The sequence below is a fragment of the Aquarana catesbeiana genome, linkage group LG03 (assembly GCF_042186555.1).
Source record: "Aquarana catesbeiana isolate 2022-GZ linkage group LG03, ASM4218655v1, whole genome shotgun sequence".
NCBI classification, from domain to species: Eukaryota; Metazoa; Chordata; class Amphibia; order Anura; family Ranidae; genus Aquarana; species Aquarana catesbeiana.
This window is the reverse complement of record NC_133326.1, coordinates 486091440-486113910: the sequence shown is the minus strand read 5'-3', so window position 1 is coordinate 486113910 and position 22471 is coordinate 486091440. Positions and strand designations below refer to the sequence as shown.

At 41.9% G+C, this 22471-nt stretch overlaps 1 protein-coding gene across 7 annotated transcripts in view; it reads right to left on the bottom strand.

Moving 5' to 3' along the window:
• Positions 1-22471, bottom strand: part of PCDH1 (protocadherin 1) — a 296202-nt gene that overhangs the window by 65357 nt on the left and 208374 nt on the right. For all 7 annotated transcript variants that reach the window (XM_073621038.1, XM_073621041.1, XM_073621042.1 and 4 more), the window contains exon 4: positions 12160-12379. In XM_073621038.1, the coding sequence (XP_073477139.1) occupies positions 12160-12379 (220 nt within the window). The remainder of the gene's footprint in view (positions 1-12159; positions 12380-22471) is intronic.

Below are 22471 nucleotides of genomic sequence, written 5' to 3'. Positions count from 1 at the left end.
AAAATGGAAAAAGGGGACTTTTAAGGTGCCTACAACAATGAAAAACTATACCATGTATAGTGAAAAATATATTTTTTTATTGAATACATTTGTTAAAAAAAAATTAACAAATGTATTCAATAAAAATTAGATTTTTACTATACATGGTATAGTTTTTCATTGTTGTAGGCACCTTAAAAGTCCCCTTTTTCCATTTCCTGGGTTCAGATTTGATATTGTCTCAAGTATAATTTTATGCTGTATGTAACTGCACTGAGACACTATTGTATGTTTTACTGACGATGCAAATGCTCTGGAAAGTGTTAAAGTGGTTTCAATATTTGATTCTAGAAGGAAAAAAAAAAGCAGAACGCAATGAAAAGACTGCCATTAGCATCCTAACTATAAAAAAAATAGGGTTTTATTTTACTTTAACCACTTGTTGACAGTTTCCTCATTAGACTAGAGTAACCCAGATTTATTAGTATTGTGCTACTGAAATCCCTAATAATAACCAATAGCAGAAATTGATTGCTAGTCAGATGGAGCAAATGTCTACCTTCTGAGTCGGACACACAAGTAGCATGAAGCAGCATCTTGCAGCGATCAATCACACATATTGGGACATTGCGGGCAGAGGACAGTTAGGCGTGGCCTGTACCAAAATATTTATAAGCATCCTGGAAATAGCCATATGACCAGAATTATTTCGATGTGCATGCATCAAACAAAGGCATATAAGCTGAGAGCTCTCATCATGATTGGGACAGTGAAAAATTGTGAGTTTTGAGGATAGGCAGGGCACATATTTGCCTAGAAGATCTGCTGCTTTATGGAAATCAACCCCATATACAGCAGTACACAGCATCATAGATCGACCCTTCTCTGTGCACAAAAATGCTCGAGGATTCAAGAACAGAGGAACATAAGAAGGAATAATTGTTCTGTCCATTTAAAGGGCATACACAAAGGAGGGCTACTGTCTGCAGTACACAATATTCACTACGCTACAAGGCCAGCTGGAGCTTGAGCTTATGAAAAAGTCATTCTGTAGCTCTGAAAAGAAGCCAGCCAACTCCTCGGAATACATTTTTCATGAAGATACAGCAATACTGGAAAGGTCAGGTCAACCTATAGCCTGCCATATATCAAACTGAAAATTCTGTCTCCAAATTGTCCGTTGTGACTTCCCTGCATCTCATCTTTCAGAAACCACTAGTTACGGCTATACGGCTCTTTACAATAAAGAGACTGAACGTTCCATTTCAGAAGTCATCAAATGAGGCTTGTTAACATCAGTTACATTGATTAACATGGTTAAAAGCTAGGCCTTAACTCAATTCACAGCGCTGCATTACAGTGATTGGAGCAATGTAGAAAGGAAGTTGGAAAGCAAAAAAAACTACATGGAAAAATCATCTAAAAGATTTGGGCTAGCTACAGACAGGTCTATAGGAGGCAAGGAAGACATATGCCTGTCCTTGTACCTAGAAACTCTGTAGGCTCCATTCAGAAAGGGACAAAAAGAGCCATAGCTAGCCATGTAAAAATATTACTCAAAATTATTGTCACTTATGTATTAAATACAGATCCTTATACTGGTTAGCTTTGTGAATTAAGCTTTAGGTTTCTTGCAAGCGGTTAGATTAAAGAATATTATATTTTTTTGTAAATATTTTATTCTATCTTTTCATGTGACAACACTGAAGAAATGACACTTTGCTACAATGTAAAGTAGTGAGTGTACAGCTTGTATAACAGTGTAAATTTGCTGTCCCCTCAAAAAAACTCAACGCACAGCCATTAATGTCTAAACCGCTGGCAACAAAAGTGAGTACACCCCTAAGTGAAAATGTCCAAATTGGGTCCAATTAGCCAGTTTCCCTCCCCGGTGTCATGTGACTCGTTAGTGTTACAAGGTCCAGGGCCGGTGCTACCAATAGGCAAGGTAGGTGCCGGCCTAGAGCGCACATCAGTAGAGGGCGCTGCGCTGTCTACATGCGACGGTGAGGAGTGAGCACTTCAGCTGTGCTGTCGGACAGACTGCCTAAAACGACACCGAGAACTCCCATCCCGCCCCTACCTCCACCCTCAGGAGGCTTGGAAATCAATTTGGACTGAGGAGAAGGTAATGGCACTTCCAAGATGACCGCTCCTGCCCGCCTATTTCTCAGGTACATGAGGCGGCGGCGCTGCAGTGCGGATTGAGCTCCCTGCACTGCTAGCTCCAGTGCTGGCTGCAGCGTATCACTGCTGGAGGGAGTGAGTGGGGGGCAGGGTGGAGGGCATGCACACGTAGTTCAGCCTGCCTGGGTGTCCTCTCCTCCCGTGTGACTCCTCCTTCCCCCGCCGCCGATCTCATCCTTGCAGGTAGAAGACAGAATGTCCGAGCAGAAGGCAGGAGCTGTCCAACTTTTCAAGGTAAAATGCCTGTGACTTGTTGCTAGGGGCGGCCCTAGCAACCAATCGTCTGTCTGTGGAAAGTTGGACAGCTCCTGCCCTCTGCTCGAACGTGCCGCATCCTCTGTCTGTCTTCTACCTGCTGTGTGAGGTAAGGGATGGAGCAGTGATAGTAAGAGGACTGTGTCACAAAGGTGGCTGTAAAGGGGACCAGGATACCAGAAAGGTGGGGACTGTGACAGGGAATGAGGGGCAAGTAAGGATGGAGGGGGGCTGAGGAGGAGACTGTTATACAAGGAGGGGGGGCTGCGGAGGAGACTGGGATGCAAGGAGGGGGGGCTGCGGAGGAGACTGGGATACAAGGAGGGGGCCTGTGGTGGAGACTGGGATACAAGGAAGGGGGCTGCTGCTGAGGAGACTGGGATACAAGGGGGGGGCTGCTGAGGAGGCTGGGACACAAGGAGGGGGCTGTGAAGGGGAATGAGGTGCAAAGAAAGGGGGATGTGAAGGGGACTTGGATGCAAGGAAAGGGGGCTGAGGACACTGATGTAAAGAGGGAAGGTCTTTGTTGTAAAGAGGGGGGCTGTGATGTGACGGTGAAAGAGGGTATCGATGTAAAAAGGGCTGTGATGTAAATTGGGGGACTTGGAGGCAAAAGAGGTCTGTAATGTAAAGCGGGCACTGTATTGTAAGGGGGTGCTGTATTACTACCATTTGTCTTCAGACAGGATCCTGAGGCGCAGGTGCGGACCACAGTTTAATAGGTGAAGAGACGTCACAAAACCCCCCCCCCCACCGTATACGTGAGAAGGGCAAAGGGGGTGGCGTCAGGTGCAGAGTCAGGGGGGCAGCAAAATGAGGTTTCGCCTAGGGTGTCAAAAATCCTTGCACCAGACCTGACAAGGTCTCAGGTGTGAATGGGGAGCAGGTTGGTTATATTTGGTGTTATCGCTCTCACTCTCTCATACTGGTCACTGGAAGTTTAACATGGCACCTCATGGCAAAGAACTCTATGAAGATCTGAAAAAAAAAAGAGAATTGTTGCTCTACATAAAGATGGCCTAGGCTATAAGCAGATTGCAAATACCCTGAAACTGAGCTGCAGCATGATGGCCAAGACCATACAGTGGTTTAACAGGACAGGTTCCTCTCAGAACAGGCCTCGCCACGTTGAGTACACGTGCTCAGAGTCATAACCAGAGGTTGTCTTTGGGAAATAGACGTATCAGTGCTGCCAGCATTGCTGCAGAGGTTGAAGGGGTGGGGGTCAGCCTGTCAATGCTCAGACCATACATTGGTCTGCATGGCTGTCATCCAAGAAGGAAGCCTCTTCTAAAGATAATGCACAAGAAAGTCCGCAGTTTGCTGAAGACAAGCAGACTAACGAAATGGATTACTGCAACCGTGGTCTGATGAGACCAAGATAAACTTATTTGGTTCAGATGGTCTCAAGTGTGTGTGGCGGCAACCAGGTGAGGAGTACAGAGACAAGTGTGTCTTGCCTACAGTCAAGCATGGTGGTGGGAGTGTCATGGTCTGGGGCTGCATGAGCGCTGCCGGCACTGGGGAGCTACAGTTCAATGAGGGAACTATGAATGCCAATATGTACTGTGACATACTGAAGTAGAGCATGATCCCCTCCTTTCGGAGACTGGGCCGCAGGGCAGAATTCCAACATGATAATGACCCCAAATCTGTGCAGCATCCTCAAACGGAAGGTGGAGGAGCGCAAGGTCTCTAACATCCACCAGCTCCGTGATGTCGTCATGGAGGAGTGGAAGAGGACTCCAGTGACAACCTGTGAAGCTCTGGATAACTCCATGGCCAAGAAGGTGAAGGCAGGGCTGGAAACAAAATGGTGGCCACACAATAAATTGACACTTATTGACACACTCACTGGCCACTTTATTAGGTATACCATGCTAGTATCGGGTTAGACCCCCTTTTGCCCTCAGAACTGCCTTAATGAAAACATTCCTCAGAGATTTTGGTCCCTATTAACATGATAGGATCATGCAGTTGCTGCAAATTTGTCAACTACACATCCATGATGCAAATCCCCCTTTCCACCACCTTTCCAAAGGTGCTCTATTGGATTGAGATCTGCTGTCTGTGGAGGCCATTGGAGTACAGTGAACTCATTGTCATGTTCAAGAAACCAGTTTGAGCTTTATGACATGGTGCATTATCCTGCTGGAAGTAGCCATCAGAAGATGGGTACACTGTAGTCAAAGAGATGGACATGGTCAACAACAATACTTAGATAGGCCATGGCGTATAAACGATGCTCAATTGGTACTAAGGGGTCCAAAGTGTGCCAAGAAAATATCCCCCACACTATTACACCACCACCCTGACCCGTTGATAGGAGGCAGAATGGATCCATGCTTTCATGTTGTTTACGCCAAATTCAGACCATACTACCATCTGAATGTTGCAGCTGAAATTGAGACTCGTCAGACCAGGCATCATTTTTCCAATCTTCTATTGTCCAATTTTGGTGAGCCTGTGCGAATTGTAGCCTCGGTTATCTGTTCTTAGCTGACAGGAGTGGCACACTGTGTTTTTCTGCTGTAGTCCATCTGCTTCAAGGTTTGATGTGTTGTGCATTCAGAGATGGTATTCAGCATACCTTGGTTGCAACGAGTGGTTATTTGAGTTCCTGTTGCCTATCATCTTGAACCAGTCTGCCCATTCCCCTCTGACATCAACAAGGCATTTTCGTCCACACAACTGCTGCTCACTAGATAATTTCTCTTTTTTTTACCTTTCTCTGTAAACCCCAGAGATGGTTGTGCGTGAAAATCCCGGTAGATCAGTTTTTTAAATACTGAGACCAGTCTGTCTGAATGTGGCATGGTTTTTGATGCCTTAAGTCACTAAAATCCCCTTTCTTCCCCATTCTGATGCTCAGTTTGAACTTCGGCAAGTTGTCTTCACCACATCTAGATGCTTAAATGCATTGAGTTGCCGCCATGTGATTGACTGATTAGCAATTTGTGTTACCAAGCAATTGAGCAGGTGCACCTAATAAAGTGGCCAGTTAGTGTATATTGCGACAGGAAACCAGGAAAAACGATGGGTTGTTTCCAGGATGGCAGGTATATTTGTCCCAGATTAATGCTGTATACAGTTTTCCTTTTTGTGCTGCGTAGTGAGCCCGTTTGGCTCACTGAGGTGTTAACAAGCTCAGCTGTAGCAGGTTGAATACTCTGGGCTCTATAAAGCTCCCAGGCTGCTTAGGGAGGATGCTCCGTCCTGGAACCAGATCTCTGTGCATGACAGACTGGGGAGCAGTCATTTGCTTGTATGGCGAGATTACGTCTGTGTGACTATGGACTCTGATTTATTCTGTGTAAAAATTCAAGTGTCTGGGCAGCAGTAGGCTGTTCTAAGACAAGTAGCTAGGTTCCTAAATTTGTTGTTTCGATACCAAGCGTGGCGAGGGTTTATTTTCTGTTTTTGTTTTCTTTTGCGGTTTTGATACCTGCACTTTGTGGACACAGACTAAATAAACCAACTTGTGTTTCACCAAGATCCTGCGGTCTTGCTGTGCCTTTCTCACTGTGCTGCAACTCATCAAGCACAACACTCTACTGAGATAATTCCTCACAATATACACACATACATAGTATCATTCAAGTCTAAAGCCAAAACATTTTTGTTTATAGAAAGGGAGCATTACAACCGATCATTTATGTCCCATAAAAGGAGAACTAACTTTAATTTCTGTCAAATACTTGATAAGAACTGAGATATCTTTTAAACATGAGGTAATTTCCCACAGGAACAAGTGCCCCACTGGAAGATTTTACCAATATTCCTGTTCTGGTGGCATTTCAAAATTTTGAACTTTACCTGGCACTTATTCCCAATGATACTGGTGATCAGGACAAGTGGGGGACCATGAATCAATGGAAGAAGGTGGCCTGGTCTGATGAATTGATGAATAGTTTGAAGAGCACAATGACAAGCTTGACGTGTTGACTTGGCTTCCAAATGCTTCAGATCTCAATCCAATTGGGCATTAGTGAGATGTGCTGGAAAAAAACAAGTCCAATCCATGGAGGCCCCTCCTCGCAACATGCAGGACCTAAAGTGGTTGTACACCCTGTAAAACCACTTTTACCTACAGGTAAGCCTATATTAAGGCTTACCTGAAGGTGCTTGAAATATCTCCTAAGCCTCCACGGTTTAGGAGATATTTACAAAAAAGCTAAACGCCGATGACTACGGCGCATGCGCACTTTAGAAAGGGCACATCATGCCGTTTCTAATAGCAGTCATGCCGTGACTGGTGGCTCCAGTGCGTGAGTGACGTCACGCGACTCCAGTCAGTTACAGAGCCGGAGTTCGCGGCCCTGGAAAGAAGAGGGGTGAAGATGGAAGCTTGCTGATAGTGGGGACAGCAGTGACATCCCAGGCTTCGGCTTCAGGTAAGTGACACATAATGGGTTACTATGCGATGCATAGTAGCCCATTATGCTTTACCTTTGCAGGGAAATAAAGAGGAAGTAAAACCCATCAGGGTTTACTTCCTCTTTAAAGGATCTGCAAATGACAGCTTGGTGCCAGATACCACAGCATACCTTCAGAGGGCTAGTGGAGTCTATGCCTCAATGGGTTATGGTGGGTGGTCATGTTGTTATGGCTGATTGGTGTACTTTTTTCATTATTTTATTTATGTTTTACATAAGCAGTGCAGTTTTTTTTTTTAGGGGATTGTGGTGCTTTCCCCATGCCTCATACTGACAGTTATGGCAGGAGTTTCACATTAATGTCAAAAATACTATCAATGTCTGCTTTAAACTCTGTTTCTAGGCATAGTTTGTAAAAATATATGTATATAGGGCAGCCAGCTCTGCCTGTTACATATGCATGCCTGGCTTCCTGCTTAGTAGTGCTGCAGAATTATTGTGCTTCACTGTTCCCCCTTCTCAAAGCATCTTTCCTAAATCTCTTACATTATCCTTTGATCAATTCTTCTGAATACATTCCCTGATACACAGGCAGGAGAGGGAAAGTCCACAGATCTGTGTATGAAATTTAGTTGCAAAAACATTGGGTAGCAAGCATATTAATGTGCCAGAATTACTTTTAGGGCCCCTTTACACTTGTGTACATATTAATGCATTTTAATGCACAATGGAGGTAAATTGGGTATCTGGCACTTCAGGAGGCAATGCCCTTAGTTTGTAATAATGTATATTGGATTAGTCAGTCTTTAGGTAAAAATAAACTTGAACCACTGTAAAGTGGTGGATTTTAAAAAGGGGCAGCCATCCTCAGAGTGTGTCCAGCAACTCTGCAAAACATATAAAAGAAACAAGGGGGGAGGCGCCTCTAAGTGTAGTATCAAAACAGTATCAATTATTGCATAAGATTAAAAACACTTACAGGATATAAATGGGCGTAATGCTCGTCCTAAGTATGTAGTCCTGGCAGTTCTATTACTCCCACTTATATCTTGTAAGTGTTTTTAATCTTGTGCAATAAATGATACTGTTTCTTTTAATGCATAATGGTGTGCCATGTGACCATGCTCCATTTTTACAGAGCCCTTGAAGAGTGTCAATGGGCCAAGAGCTCACAATGTTTATTTTTTTAACGCACACTGCGACGTGTACATGGCAATGTCCATACACATCACATTGCTGTACCACAAACAATGTCCACAATACAAAAAAGCATTCAAAAGTGTGAAGGAGCCCTAAGAGAAGTGTGACAATTAAAACTTGGAGTGTACTCACTGAACACACAACAATGAATGCTTCAATGGCTTCCTCAAGGTTCCAACCCTGAATCAAGAATGTCTATTTCTTCTCCACTCAGGCACTACGAAATAGCAGTAGTGCGTTTAGCATTTTGCTGCCTACACTGTGTAAAAGCATTTGTATGAAAGGTATCAGGAATAAGGAAACCTCAAGTCCTAGTTCAGATTTAGAATTCAAGTAGAACTATAGGCAAGGATAGGGGAGGGTTATAACCTGTCAGATATATTTTCTTGCCATCTGTGTCCCATTGGGATTTGCCTTCACTTCCTGTCTCATAGCCAAACAGGAAGTGAGAGAAAATCCCTGCAAATTAAGAGAATAATTTGCGGATCCCCAGCTCACCAGAACTAGTGTCCCCATTGGAAGATTTCCCCCTATTACTTTTCTGGGCACAACCCAAATTTTTGGGATTTTCTCTTGTTTTCACTTTAAGTGATAATAGTAAACAGGACAAATAGAGAGGGTGAATCTCCCTATTGGGGGCACAGACAACAATAAAAACTGACAGGTGTTCCAATTCCTCTCCACTCTATTCAAAACTGAAAAAAAAAAAAAAAAAAAAAGTTTTGCCTTTAGTCATCGTAGATTTTAAGTCTTATTGAGCTGCAGCTCTAAAAAGGTAAACTGAATTTCAGGCCTATTCCCATGACCACCATAATATTTGAGGACTGAGACTAAGCCTTTGAGATTTAGGGCCTTTGTCACTAAAAGAATCTGGACATATGAGCAGCTATACCCTGTTCATAACCTTGTATTCTTTACCGTATTGCTGAGAAGTATTTTAGTACATAGCTCCCAACTATCCCTGATTTGGAGCAATGTCCCTCTTTCCTCATCATTTGTCCCTCATTTTGGTCTGATCCATATAAAATGAACTTTTTATCTTTCAAAAAGTGTATCCCAATGCTACACATTTCATCCAAATTCTAAATTGCTGCATTTGTAAATTTTAAAAGCCAATATAAATTAATAGCAGCGGTAAACAAAAAAAAGCCCTTGTAGATTTATTAAACCTTTTTTTTTGGTTAATTCTCCTTTAAGGGAGTGTGGCAGGGGGCATGTCCTATGCCTACATATGTTTGCTAGTAGGTGTCCCTCATTCCCATCTCAAAACGTTGAGAGGTATGTTTTGGTATATGGCACGATTTGAAGAGTGAAGGAAGCCATTTTGAACACTGTACTAAAATTGAAGGCACTGAGGCCTACCAATTTATTCCTGCCTCACTAACTTCTACTTAAAAATCACTAATGCCCGCAGCAAAAATGTACTGCAATGGATACTGGTATTGGGTTCAGAAGCACAGAAGACTCACAACCTGTCTATCTACACAGTGCATAGAATGTAGTCAATCCATTTGGATAAAAACTTCTCTTTAGGTGTTATTAGGCATTCTTTTTTTTTTTATTTTTTACTGATCGAAGGAAGGCCATTGTTTTCATTGGGTCTGTATACACAGACATGTAAACACACACTGCGTATAGATCACTAAAGAAAAAAAAAAGAAAAGACACAAAAATCTGCATTGCTGGTCAGTATTTCTATGCGCATATATACACATACCACACTGCCTTGATTTAAAAAAAAAAAAAAGCTAAAAGATTTTTTGCACATGTGTATGTGCTATACAGCCCATCCTCACACTTTTTCTGTTAGGAATATCTAATGTTCATACATTGTACCATGTGCAAGTATCCTAAGAGAGAGATTAAAGATACGGGGACCCTGCAATGGCTTTTTATGAAGCCCCATCATGTATAGTTATGGTCTTGGTTTACCATGCTTCAAATCAAAAAAATCTGGCCCATTACAATACCCAGAGACAATTATATATTTCTTTTTTGCAATATTTCAGGCCTTACGTTTGAATAGACTTAGAATGACTAAAGGTGACCAAGTTGTGATAAAAAGGCAACTGATCAGCTGCATTAGGTGTGAATTTGAATTTGAGTCGTACCACAGAGAATCACTATAGTATAGAGCTGCATGATTCTGGCTAAAGTGAGAATCACAATTTTTTTCCTTAGAAGATCACGATTCTTGTGGCGTAACATCATCTTTCACATTATACAAAAAAATTGGGCTAACTTTACGGTTTAGTTTTTTGAAAATTCAACAGACCGCTGTGCAAATACCGTGCGACATAAAATAATTGCAACAACCGCCATTTTATTCTCAAGGGTCTCTGCTAAAAAAAAATATATACAGTGGAACCTTGGATTACGACTGCTTGTAATCCAAAGCACTCGCATATCAAAGTGAGTTTCCCCATAGAAGTCAATGGAAACAAAGATAATTCGTTCCACAATGACTTCTCTTGCATGCAATACCGCATGTGGCCAGAGGTGGGGGCGCTAGAGAGACTCGAAAAAACTCGGAGACCACTCGGATGCACTCAGGAATGGAGTATTTAAGAGCAGCTCCGAACATCATCGGTGCCCTGCACCTGTGGCCAAATGCGGTACTGAACACCGCAGAGGCTTGAATCCTGCTAGTTTTGCGAGACAACACTCACAAACCGAGTCAGGATTTAAAAAAAAATAATAGCACATATTGTGAAACGCTCGTTAACCGCGTTACTTGCAATCCGAGGTTCCACTATATATATATATATATATATATATATATATATATATATATATATATATATATATATATATAATGTTTGGAGGTCCTAAGTAATTTTCTAGCAGAAAATACTGATTTTAACATGTAAGCAACAAGTGTCCAAAAAAGGTTTAGTCTTTAAGTGGTTAAACTGGCCTCATTTACAGACAGAAGTTTGTTCCTCTGAGCTAAAAGAACTAAAAGATACTTTTATTTATAGTTATCTCACAGCACTGACAAAGTTGATAAACATTTGCCTGCTTTTTTTATTGACAGCTCTGAGTGAGCAGAGAAACCTCTGTACTTGTTACATGAATGAATCAGGGAAATGCTGAATAGAGATCATGAGGGGGGTTGAATCGAGATCGCAATTTTTTTTAACGATTATTCGTGCAGCTCTACTATACTATTTCATTTTTCATTTTAAGGAAACATTTTTATGACTTTTAAAATTGTTCCTTAGATTAAATCGATGTTAGTTTTCAACCATAGCGATGAGAAAATTTGGACTGAATTTTTTTCTCAAATTAATTACTAACAGTGTATGCGGTTTTTGTTTGGAAAATTACAATTACTCCAAACTCGAATGCTAAAAGAATCTGGAGGAATGGAATCTGGTCTTCCCCTGTCCTACCACACTCACCTCGCCGAACTCTTCCGATGCCATGGGAGGGGGTAATACGGCTTAGGGGCTGTCAGGAACTCCAATCAAGAGAGACCGACAATGCCTGCCCTTTTCTGCCAGATCTGCCAATTCCAGAATCCATTGGATAGCACTGTCCCCTACATACAGATATCCTATGTCATTCATATAAGCTGTTTTAGGCATCTGTGAATGGCAGATCTGGCAGGAAAGAGTGGGCATAGACGAGCTCTCATGATGAGAACTCCTGACAGCCCTTTAGTTGTCTTAACTCCTGTTGCACTGGAGGATTATGGCTGCGGGGGCAGGAGAAGGTAGGACAGAGGAATATTTCTGCTGAACACAAAGGTCACATCATACAAACTGTAAGCTATGCCCCTTGTGCTAATTTTTATGTTTTTGTTTTTCGTTAAACATAGACTTGAAGTCCTTTCTGACATTGCAAGTACTGAGAATGTTTGTCCAAAAATCGACTAGTCTATAGCCTGCCTAAGGCTAGGATGCCAACCAACTCCACGACCAAAGAACTGTGGGTCAACCTCTTATCTACCGCTGTCTTAATAAACTGCTGCGTTATATCCCTTTCCCACTGCTGCAGAATGTGATGAAATAAAAAAAAAAGTTGAAGTACTATATGTATTGGAAAACGCGTACACTTAAAGTGAAATGCTACAGACAGAGCTACAAAGCAGGCGGCCTGGTGATGGTGCAACACTGGACAGCGTGATAAAGAGGCCCTGTTCTCCTCCTGTTCTTACCAGTTTCAGGATGTTCCATCTCACCGATGCTGCCATCAGGGGTGGTTCTCTCATAGTGGTCTTCTGGGAGAGCGAGAGGCCCTATTCTTGGCCCAGAGGACGATTTGCTACTCGGGGTCTCCGATTCCTCTAGGCCGCTGTCATAGTAGCTGTGCTGAGAAGGGTCCTGGAGGTCAGGGGCCTGGTTGGATGTAGAGAACGTCACTCGGCGATGAGGTAACTACGGAAAAGATAAAATTTAATTTAATTCATTGGATGCATCAGCACATTAAAACAGAACTTTTAAGCTTATACAGTAAGGAAATGCACTGATCTTTAGTTTGTGTATTGTAGCTCTACAGGGGTTAATGTACTGTATGAAAACTGTGCTGCAAGTAGCAGCCAATTAGCTTTTGGCTTTAATTCCTGCAATCAAGTTTGAAAACAAAACAAGCCAACTGATTGGTAGATAATAAGAAATGTTCCTGTAGAATCCTTTTCTTACATCAACCATATAGTTCTTTATAGTCACCTTTCCTTGCATTTGTCTAGACACATTAACTTGCCATCATCTAGTTAAGCAAAAATATTCAGGAGTGCTGGTAAACAATTTCATTGCACAGAGCATATACGCAAATCCTTAAAGCAAACCTATGCTTGGCCTGATCGGGAAAATGTAACAGATTTGTCAATCCCTCATTTTCAGCCGCACATACCGTACCTACCTTTTCTTCTCTGTTTAGCACTGGGAGATAAAAGGAGAATACTGGAAAACATGTATAAGTACTGCATTGAACTCACTCCATGTGACAAAGCTGCCAATCAGCGTTGTCACATGTGAAGTCCTGTGTAAGCTACTAGTCCAACAACTCATACCATAACAACTCATACCTTAGACAGGGATTTTGCTTACTATCCCAGTATATATATCCCAGCAAATATATGCTGTAAAGGTCTCCATTAATAACTAGCCTGTTGCTTTACATTGCATGAAAGACATCCCTAGCATGGAATACCGATTCCCGATTCTGCATGTCCATATGCAAATTCAGCATGGAGGAAGACATTTTTTAAAAAACAATCTTCTTGTAAAAGGTTGGAACAATGGCAAATGGTACAGTTAGGATGTGTTTCAGGTTCTGTATTACTGTAGTTTATTCATTTTTGCTTTATAGCTACAGTAGTAACAAATGCTGCACTTGCAATACAAGAAGTCCATTTACTCTTGCAACAATCCACCTCATTATATGCAAATTATTACTGAGTATACCATGTGCGTGGAATCCACATCATTACATGCCATCATTATACAGTACACAATATGCATTATTTTTGCAAAAAAAAAAAAAACACATCACTCTTCCACATGCATGGTATTGCTAATGATCAGGAATTTGGACAAATAAAATGACTGAACATTGCCCCCATTAAGATCAAGTAATTGGACAGGAATAATGTGGATGTATGCACCAACTATATCAACTGATCTATTATTAGATAAACTAGGTGTTAGTTTGGGTGCTATAGAAACCAACACAGAACAAATGGAATAGAAAAAAAGCAGACAGTGCTTTATTACAGAATGTAAGCAATAATATTTCTATTTGGTATTATATCAATTCTAGTTTAGTAGCATTGGTTGCATTACAGCATTTATGTACTTAAAAGGGAAGGTATATAAATGTTCACTATAAATTGGTGTAATCATAAAAAAATGCCTAACATTTCATCCACTAAAAGTGTGTGTTCTGTGCAAAGGGTGGACAAGCAAATGTTATTAGGCCATTTCCAGTGCTGAAAGACTGTTTTTCATTGATTTAAAATGGAAAATACTGCATCTGGCCACTAGAGAGTGCTACGTTTTGTTTCCCTGTTTGCAGAGAGCGAATGTATGTGCTCTTGGTAATTGCTATGTGATTTTTTTTTTTTTTTTTTAAATGCACACCTTAGTGTCAGTAAATTGGAAGCTGTAGCAGGGAAAGCACAGGGAAAGATGGAAAACTGCAGAAGGAAAGATTGGGGTCCGTTACAAACTCTACATTAAAGTGATATTAAAAGGAGAAGTCCAGCCTGAGCTCGTTTGGCTGGGCTTCTCCTAAGGGTCACAGGAGTGCAATTCGTTTTGCAGTCCTGTGACCAGTTTTCAGCAGAGAGCGGACTGACGTCACAGAAATCGGTCCAGGCACCACGTCATCGCGACAATGGACTAATAGCCGTCTCAGCCTCTCGGCGAGCCACTGAGAGCCTGAGATGACCGATCTCTGCCCCTCCACAGCTCAGCGCTCCAGTGAGTGTTGAGGAGCAGCGCAGGAGAGCTGCTGATTGACAGGCAGCAGCTCTCTGCTCGGGAAGCTGTGAGAACCGAGCCATCGGCGATATTCGATCGCTCGGTTCTCAGTGTAGAGGGGCTGGGGGACGGAAGCAGCATCGGACCAATGCTGCATCCACCTAGGTAAGTATGATGGGGGGAAACCCCCCCCAACCCATACTTCTCTTTTAAAGTCTTTTTTTGTTTGTTTAAAAATAACAAACATGTTTTCCTTACCTGCTCTGGGAAGTGGTTTTGCACAGAGCAGCCTGGATCCTCCTCTGCTCCCTCGTGGGCACTTCTGGCCCTTCCCTCCTGCCAAGTGCCCAGACAACAAGCAGCTTGCTATGGGGGCACCCGCTGTTCTGAGTGTCTATTCAGACATGGAGCAGCGACTCTGCCCCATTCCCTATCTCTCCTCATTGGCTCGCTGGCTGACGGCAGCAGGAGCCAATGGTACCCGCTGCTGTCTCAGCCAATGAGGGAGAGTCCCAGACAGCCAAGGCTCTCATGCAACATCGCTGGATCGAGGCCGAGTCTTGGGTATTAGGGGATGAGGGGGGCCGCTGCACACAGGTGTTTTATCTAAATGCATAGAATGTATTACGATAAAAAAAAACTACTGTCTTTAGAACCACTTTCATTCTAACTGCTTGTTCTTTTTCACTCATTATGGGGGGATTTTTGTCTTCCATTTTATTTTGAAGTTGATTTGAGGTAAGTGGGTAATTTTAGTTGCTGAAACAAACTTTTTTTGCTGTAAAGCTTACCTTTGTTTTGGGGGTGATATTTGGGGATTTTTATTTTTTAAAGGCTATATTCTTGTGTAAAACTTTGCACTAGGTACTACCTGTGTTCTAGTGTGTAAAAAAAAAAAATATGGGGAATACCACATTAAAAAATATCTGAATACAGAATATTAAATGGAAAGCACAGCCTGCTAATGTGCTTCCCCTTCAAATGCAATCAATAACAGCAATAATAAAATAATACCAAGAACAGCACTAAACAATGTAGTGACGATAATCCAAAAAGATGTGAAATTCTTAAAAAAGTGATAAATCCACACAATGCATGAGTCCATATCCTGATGACACATGACAACCTAAAATGCAATTATAAGCCTCTTACCAGAAGCCTGGGACCCAAAAAGATGAGGTCATCAGCGCATATGGGCCATCCTTGCAATCCAGCCAAGTGGCTGCCAACTAAAAATCTACTTAACGCTGACCTTAAGGTAATAATCTTTTATAAGGGTACTTTTATTGAAACATATAAAAGTACAACCACTGACTGATGAGCAGCAGACCGATGAGTTCATCACTTTGCTCACTCTGACGTCTTCTCCTCTCAGTATATATAAATGCGGCATGCCTCACTGTCCCCAACTTCTGCCTTTCCATCTACCAATCTTTCTGCTTTACTGGGGATTGCAAAAGGCTTATACCCAGTAAATTTTTGATACTTAAATTAGCTGCATTAAAAAAACAAACAAAAAAAAAAACAAACACAATAACCAATATATTAATGAACACATAAATATATTAAATTATGTCAATGAAAAGGTGGAAAGCTGCCGAGAGGTCTACGAATAAGCCAGTGAGTGGGTGAAATGCGTTAATGGGCATTGAGAGAAGGCAATGCTGAAGCCTGATACACTTAGAACCAGGCAGCTGTCCAGCGTGCGTTTCCACTTTTTCATTTTCAGAGCCTTTTGACTGGGCAAGACAGGCCCTTTGGAAAGTAGCACCTGGCAGGATTGGGATCACTGAGTGATGAAGTTTTTTTTTTTATGAAGCTTGGAGGGGTGCTTTGGGTTTATTGGGTTGCATTAAATTATGTGTATTATATTTGGCTGGAAAACAGCTTTTAAGTGGGTTTGCATTTACATGTAAGCCTACTGTCAGGAATCAGCAGCAGGGATGGCCAGATCTGCGTGCCTACACTCAGACTGGGACCAGACTGTGTATGCTTTAAGTGAGATTTATTTACATGGAAAGAAGATCAATCCAAACGCCAGCACACAGCAAACATAAGAATGTAAGTGAACCAACCAGTGACAGAATACCTAACTAATCAACCTAACAAGGGGGAGCAGGTACAAGGCTACAGGGTACAGAGCAGGAGCAAGGTCAGGTTCAATGGCAAACAGAATCTGGCAGCAGCAAAACACTGGAGCAAGGGGCACTAGTAGAGGAGGACCTAAATACCCCACCAGCAGCCAGCATCAGGTGGAAACTGATTACTGGAATCTGGATGCTGTGAGACACCTGCTGGTGGACACAGAAACTTCAAACTTCTGCTCTAGGAAGCACGGTGCCACCAGCAGGTGATCCAGGTCCTGACACCTACTTAGAAACCTTCCCCTACTGCCTATCAGGTTAGAAAACAACTACTACTGCAAGCCTAGCCTTAACTTTCAGATGGCGTTTGGCAACATAGTAAAAAAAGATAAAGTACACAAATTGAATTTAAACATAAAAAATTGCAAAAGATTACATATAGGCCCATTCTCACTACTGTGCTGCAGTAATGCACAAGGTAGTATGATGCTTGTGCAATGTAGTTGCATTCAGTCTGAAAAACAAGTGTGTATTACACTGTCCAAAATCGCTTCCTGCACCTTTTTTGGTGCGTTAGGCAACCCTTTACCATGAATAGTCTGCCTTAACGCAACACGCACTCAACCTGTGTGTGTTCTAATGCACAAAAGTGTGAAGGGGCCTAAAGGAACAAAAGGCTGCTTTCTTTAGATTTGACTTAAGTTCACCTCTAAGCACATTCCCAGCTGTTTATTTCTTGCAGGGCTCTGGCCAGCAGGGAATGTATACATTGGTGTTACCATGACATGAGGTGACCTACCAGACCCCAGAATGCTCTTGAAGTTTATGTATAGGACAGAAAACAAAAAACATTCCATTCATATGACAGGAATTCCTGTATCTCCCATTGTTTGCTCCATTCAAGTAAATCAATTGTAGTCATGGGGCCATTGTCAGTGCTATAACGGAAAGCCATGTTATTTTTGACTGTCTATAGAAGGAACAAGCAACATATGAGCAGCAATGTTGTCTAATGATTTCTGGCACACTAATGGCTCCATCTGCACCTACCACAGCGCGGTAAATTTTATGTTTACATACTGAAAATAACCCCATTAGGATTCCGTGGAAAATGACTGGTCCTTTAATCAATCCACCCATCATCAGGCAGGGATATGTATACTGATACCGCAGAGACACTTAATAATCTCACTAGCTGGTAATCACACAATAATAATAAAAAAAAAAATCTCAATTTGTATACCATATTCTCCTTGTTACGTATTAGGTTTTCTTTAGTTGCAACAGACGTGGCTACAAATCCCGCAAGGGACTTTGATGGAAAAACGTAAGCATTTAAATCCTAGTTTTTTGGTGCTTTTATCTGATATTTTTTTTTTTAAGTTGTGATAGGTCTCTAAACTGATCATGCACATAGCAATTTGATAAAGATCAAACTTTCAGTTACAGTTCAGTTTTTTTTGGTCGATATTAGAAGGCATTTAAAGATATAATTTTTTTTTTTTTCTTCAATGGACCACAGAGCTAGGCCTATACCATGCGAACGTTTCCCAGCCTAGAATATTCTAAAATGTCTGTATGCACCTTATACCAAGGCCCAATGTTCCCATCTGCTCAGAATTCAAAACTGGGTTGACCTGCCCAAAAAGCGGAGACCACCTGATATGTGGTAGGTGTCACACCCAATTTTGATCATCCTGTTCGTTTGAGGATCTGAAATTCTAACCATATCATATCTATACAATCTGCTCTGCTGGGACGACTTCCAGTTTGTTCCAGCCAGACAAGCCCATTGTCAGACGCCTGGCAGATTTTAAGTGCCTATTTTACAGCCAATCTTTTTTTTTACTGAACAACAAAATCCAGCATGTTCTGCGGTCACTTCTATGAACTGTAGTTTGGTAGCAGCTGGGAAGCCGCAGGCTGCAGTTCTGGCCTACTGTGGAAGTAGTTATAGCTTCCTTCAGAACATTCAGTCTATCCTCATGGTAAGCATAATGACAACCTCATCTGGTCTCTCAGCTACTGCTGAGCTTTATTTCAATCCTGGAAGAGCAGAGAGAAAAAAAAACAAAAAAAACCACATTAATAACACTTTTATTGTTATAAGCGAATCGTGACTAGGTGAAATTTCTGTTCTCAGGTGCCCTTACTGTAGAGATGTTGGACACTTGTCTCAGTAGGAGATAATACCTGTATTAAGTAACAGATGTTTATGGAGATTTGCAGATGCCTACTTTCAGAATCGCACTAGTGCTCTCTTCAATTGGCCGCCTCGGGTTTACAGATAAAAGCTTTCAGGCTATAAGTGTTTCTGCAAGCCGGCATCTTACAAACATCAGTTAGCCAATAAAAGGTCAACATGCACAGCAAAGAAAAAAAAAAACTACATGTATTTATGTCCTGTCAAAAAATAATGTTCGGCCTGTGTTGCCTGTACAGGCTTTGGAACGATTGAAAAGGGTGGGCGACTGAGTTGAGCTGTAGAATCTCCTGTCCTTTAATCTTCCTGGTAGAGGTGCCAATGTAAAAAGGTAAAAGGCCCACTCACATCGTTCAGGTCTGTTGCATTGCATTAAATGCATGCACATTACATTGCACATTAGCCTGCATTGGGATAATCTAATCATTTCATGAATTGCTCAATGCACCACAAAAATTGGACATGCAGCATTTCTGGTGTTACCATGTTCTACGGTGCACTGGAAAAATGTATTGTGGTGCCATTCAGAACAGCACAGGATTACACCAAGCATCGTATTTTTGGCGGTAGTAGAGGATCATGCAACAGTAGAACCTCTTACATTTTTACATGTAAAAGTGGAACAAGAGACAATATCTATGGTTGACCTGCTTTATTCACCTATATAATGGTCATGTTATGACTAAAATAGTTGTGATTGCTCTCAAATGACCAATTACATGGACCAGAGACTTCAATTAAAGCTCAACTCCAGGCAAACAGCCAAATATATAGAGGAAATGCATAGAAGGAAGCATTTTACCTGCTAAACAGTTTGTATTTTAATCAATTCTTGAGATTTGCACAGCAAAACCAAATGGAGGGCACCACTTTCTCTGATACAATTAAGGAACACAGTGACGTCCTCTCTTAACCAAATTCCCTTCTGACCGGACAGTGAAGGAGCAGAAGACCGATGCCTCCTCTACTCTCCTTCTGTCAGCATGGTTTCTGTCAGCACATTTGCCTACAGCATGCCTGATTGGCTTTTAGGCCTGGTTCACACCTATGCAGGTTGCAGTTTGTATATTGCAGGTGAATTTCGCCTGTTTAAATACAAGTTCTTGATCCATTGACGTCAATGGAACCAAAAACCAGAAGAAAAAAAAAGTCCTTGGCCCTTTCCATAAAATGCATAGATGTGAACCTGACCCATAGTAAACCACATTAAATGGACTGTAGTGTATTTCTGCAAAACTGAAAATGCACAGGTGTGAACCAGGCCTTAAGCCTCCTTCTCCCAGTCTAAGAGCCCATTCACACAGGGGCAACTTTGGATCCGACTTCAAGTCGCCCCAAGTCGCCCCTAGTCGCCTCAAGTCGCGCTACACGAAAAAATCAATGTAAGTGAATGGATCTGTCTTAATGCACACTACTGCAGTCGCTCCGACTTCAGAAAAGGTTCCTGTACTACTTCAATCCGACTTGAAGGCAACTTGTACCCATTGATTTCAATGGAAGTTGCCTCCAAGTCTGATCACTGTTCATACTGAGGCAACTTTACAGGAAGCAGAAAAGAAATAGAAAGTAATTTCCTCCACTAAACAGCCAGCCCCCTCCTTCTCACACACAGCTGATAAGCTCTGATTGGCCACTTGTAAAGTTCCCTGTCCTGGAGGCGACTTCAAGTTGTGTTGTAAGTTGCCCCAAGTCGTGCTGTGATTCATACTCAAGTCGTGTCCAAGTTGCCTCCCAAAGTCGTGCTAGAAGTCGTGTTGCCCCTGTGTGAATGGGCTCTAAGTGATGTAAGGGATTGCATTTATTATAATACAGGATTTATAGCATGCCAACAGTTTGCACATCACTTTAAAATCTAAAAGGGAGACAGTACAGTTACAATACAAGAAGGCCCTGCTAATAAGAGTTTACAATCTAATAGGGTGGGGCAAGTGGTACAAAAGGTAATAATATTGTAGGGGATGAGCTGATGGAAGAGTTAAAAGTGCAGTTGTTAGTTGGAGGCCTGATAGACTTCCCTGAAGAGATGAGTTTTCAGGGATTGCCTAAAGATGGCCAGAGTAGGAGATAGCCAGACAGATTGAGATAGGGAGTTCCAGGAGGATGGGAGAGGCTCTGGAGAAGTACTGGATCGGCAGACGTGAAATCAGTTGCTTACACTAAGGCTGCATTCAAACAATCCATACACCTGGAGCTTCCCGGGATACACAGGTGTTCCTTGTAGGCAGGGCCAGAGATAAGGGAAGGGGGTGATGTGCTGTTTGGCATCTTTTCCCTGGATGCTGGATTGCCTTGTCCTGGCATTGCATGCAGGCAGCCGGCGCATCCCAAACTGCACATCGGGCTGGTCTGATGCATAGATCAGAATACAGTTCATGTTGTGATCTGTGAATTGAATACACACAGATGTGTATTCAGGGATGCACGTAGAGGTCTGTGCAGGTCAGTGAAGCCAGCTGCCTGTCATTGATTACAATAGGCTGCCTGCATGCCCCTGCATGGAAAAACTGTGCATTCCGGGCAGCTAAAGACACCCCTATCCATGGATGCACCGGTCAATATGCCCATGTGAATGAAGCCTAATTGAATAAAAAAATAGTAATGATTAAAGCTGAACTTGCCCATTTCTAGGAATTAGGCAAAAAGTACCCCTGCAGTACTAAAATATACAGGAGCTTCTTTGGGGAATAACTGCATATTTTTGGCTCCAAAATAATTTAACGGGCGTGCCTGAAAAAAAACATTTTTTTGTGAGAAACACAATCATTTCCTCCTTGTATCTAGGTTTCTATTGGCTAAACCAAAAATGCTCAAGCCTGAAATCACCTGAAATCACAAAGTGCTCATGCTCATATGTCAACCCAGAATTGCTGCTGGATGATTGCTATGGTTTACTGTATAGGTTTTTGTAGAAAAACTCAGTTTAGTTTTCTTTGCAAACCATTAATTTTTTTTTCTTCTTGAGAGAAGTTAGTTATTTTACAAATAAGTCATGAAATATCGCAGCAAATGCATAACAAAACAGCAACCAAATACCCTCTCATTGTTTACCTAGCAGTAGAAAAGAATCAATCGGTTATAGAGGGTCACACCACTTTTACTGCCCCGCAGTCGTCTGTTTGCACCCATTAAGCAGGAATCCCTGACAACACTACATAGTAATGCAGACAAATGAGAAACTGATAACCTGGGACATGCCGGCAATTGTCAATAGCATATACTTCTGCGCAGGGTCGCTCAATCAATAGAGATTTGGCCTTGTGTAATACAGATCATCTTCTCACACCAACAGCACGAATGGTTTGGAAGATATACAGGGCAATACACAACAGTTTATAGTCAATTTACTTATGCAATTTAACCTCACAAGCAATATTAGGGTCCATTTTAAAAGGGACTTTTTCTGTAGCATCAGGCAGGTGCAGTCTTGTATGTGACGGTAACTTCCTTTCTCAGCTAAAATGCAACTTGGCGCGCATTTCTGAATTCAGTAGTTAGAAGATAAAGTCAACAACCAATGCTTGTTAACGCATGTTGCCATTGCATCAAAATGCATATCAAATGCTTTTGACGTGTTGCCTTTGAATTCTATGGGCCATCCAATGCGTTAAAAATGCAGAAAAATTGACGCGTATTTATTTGAATATTCACCAAACAGAAATTTCTGACTTATATGTGTAAAAAATGTAGTGTGCTGTTTTTTGAGGGGGAAGACCTTTATATGTACTGTTTGCACATATTTTTGAAAATCACCATTGGCCT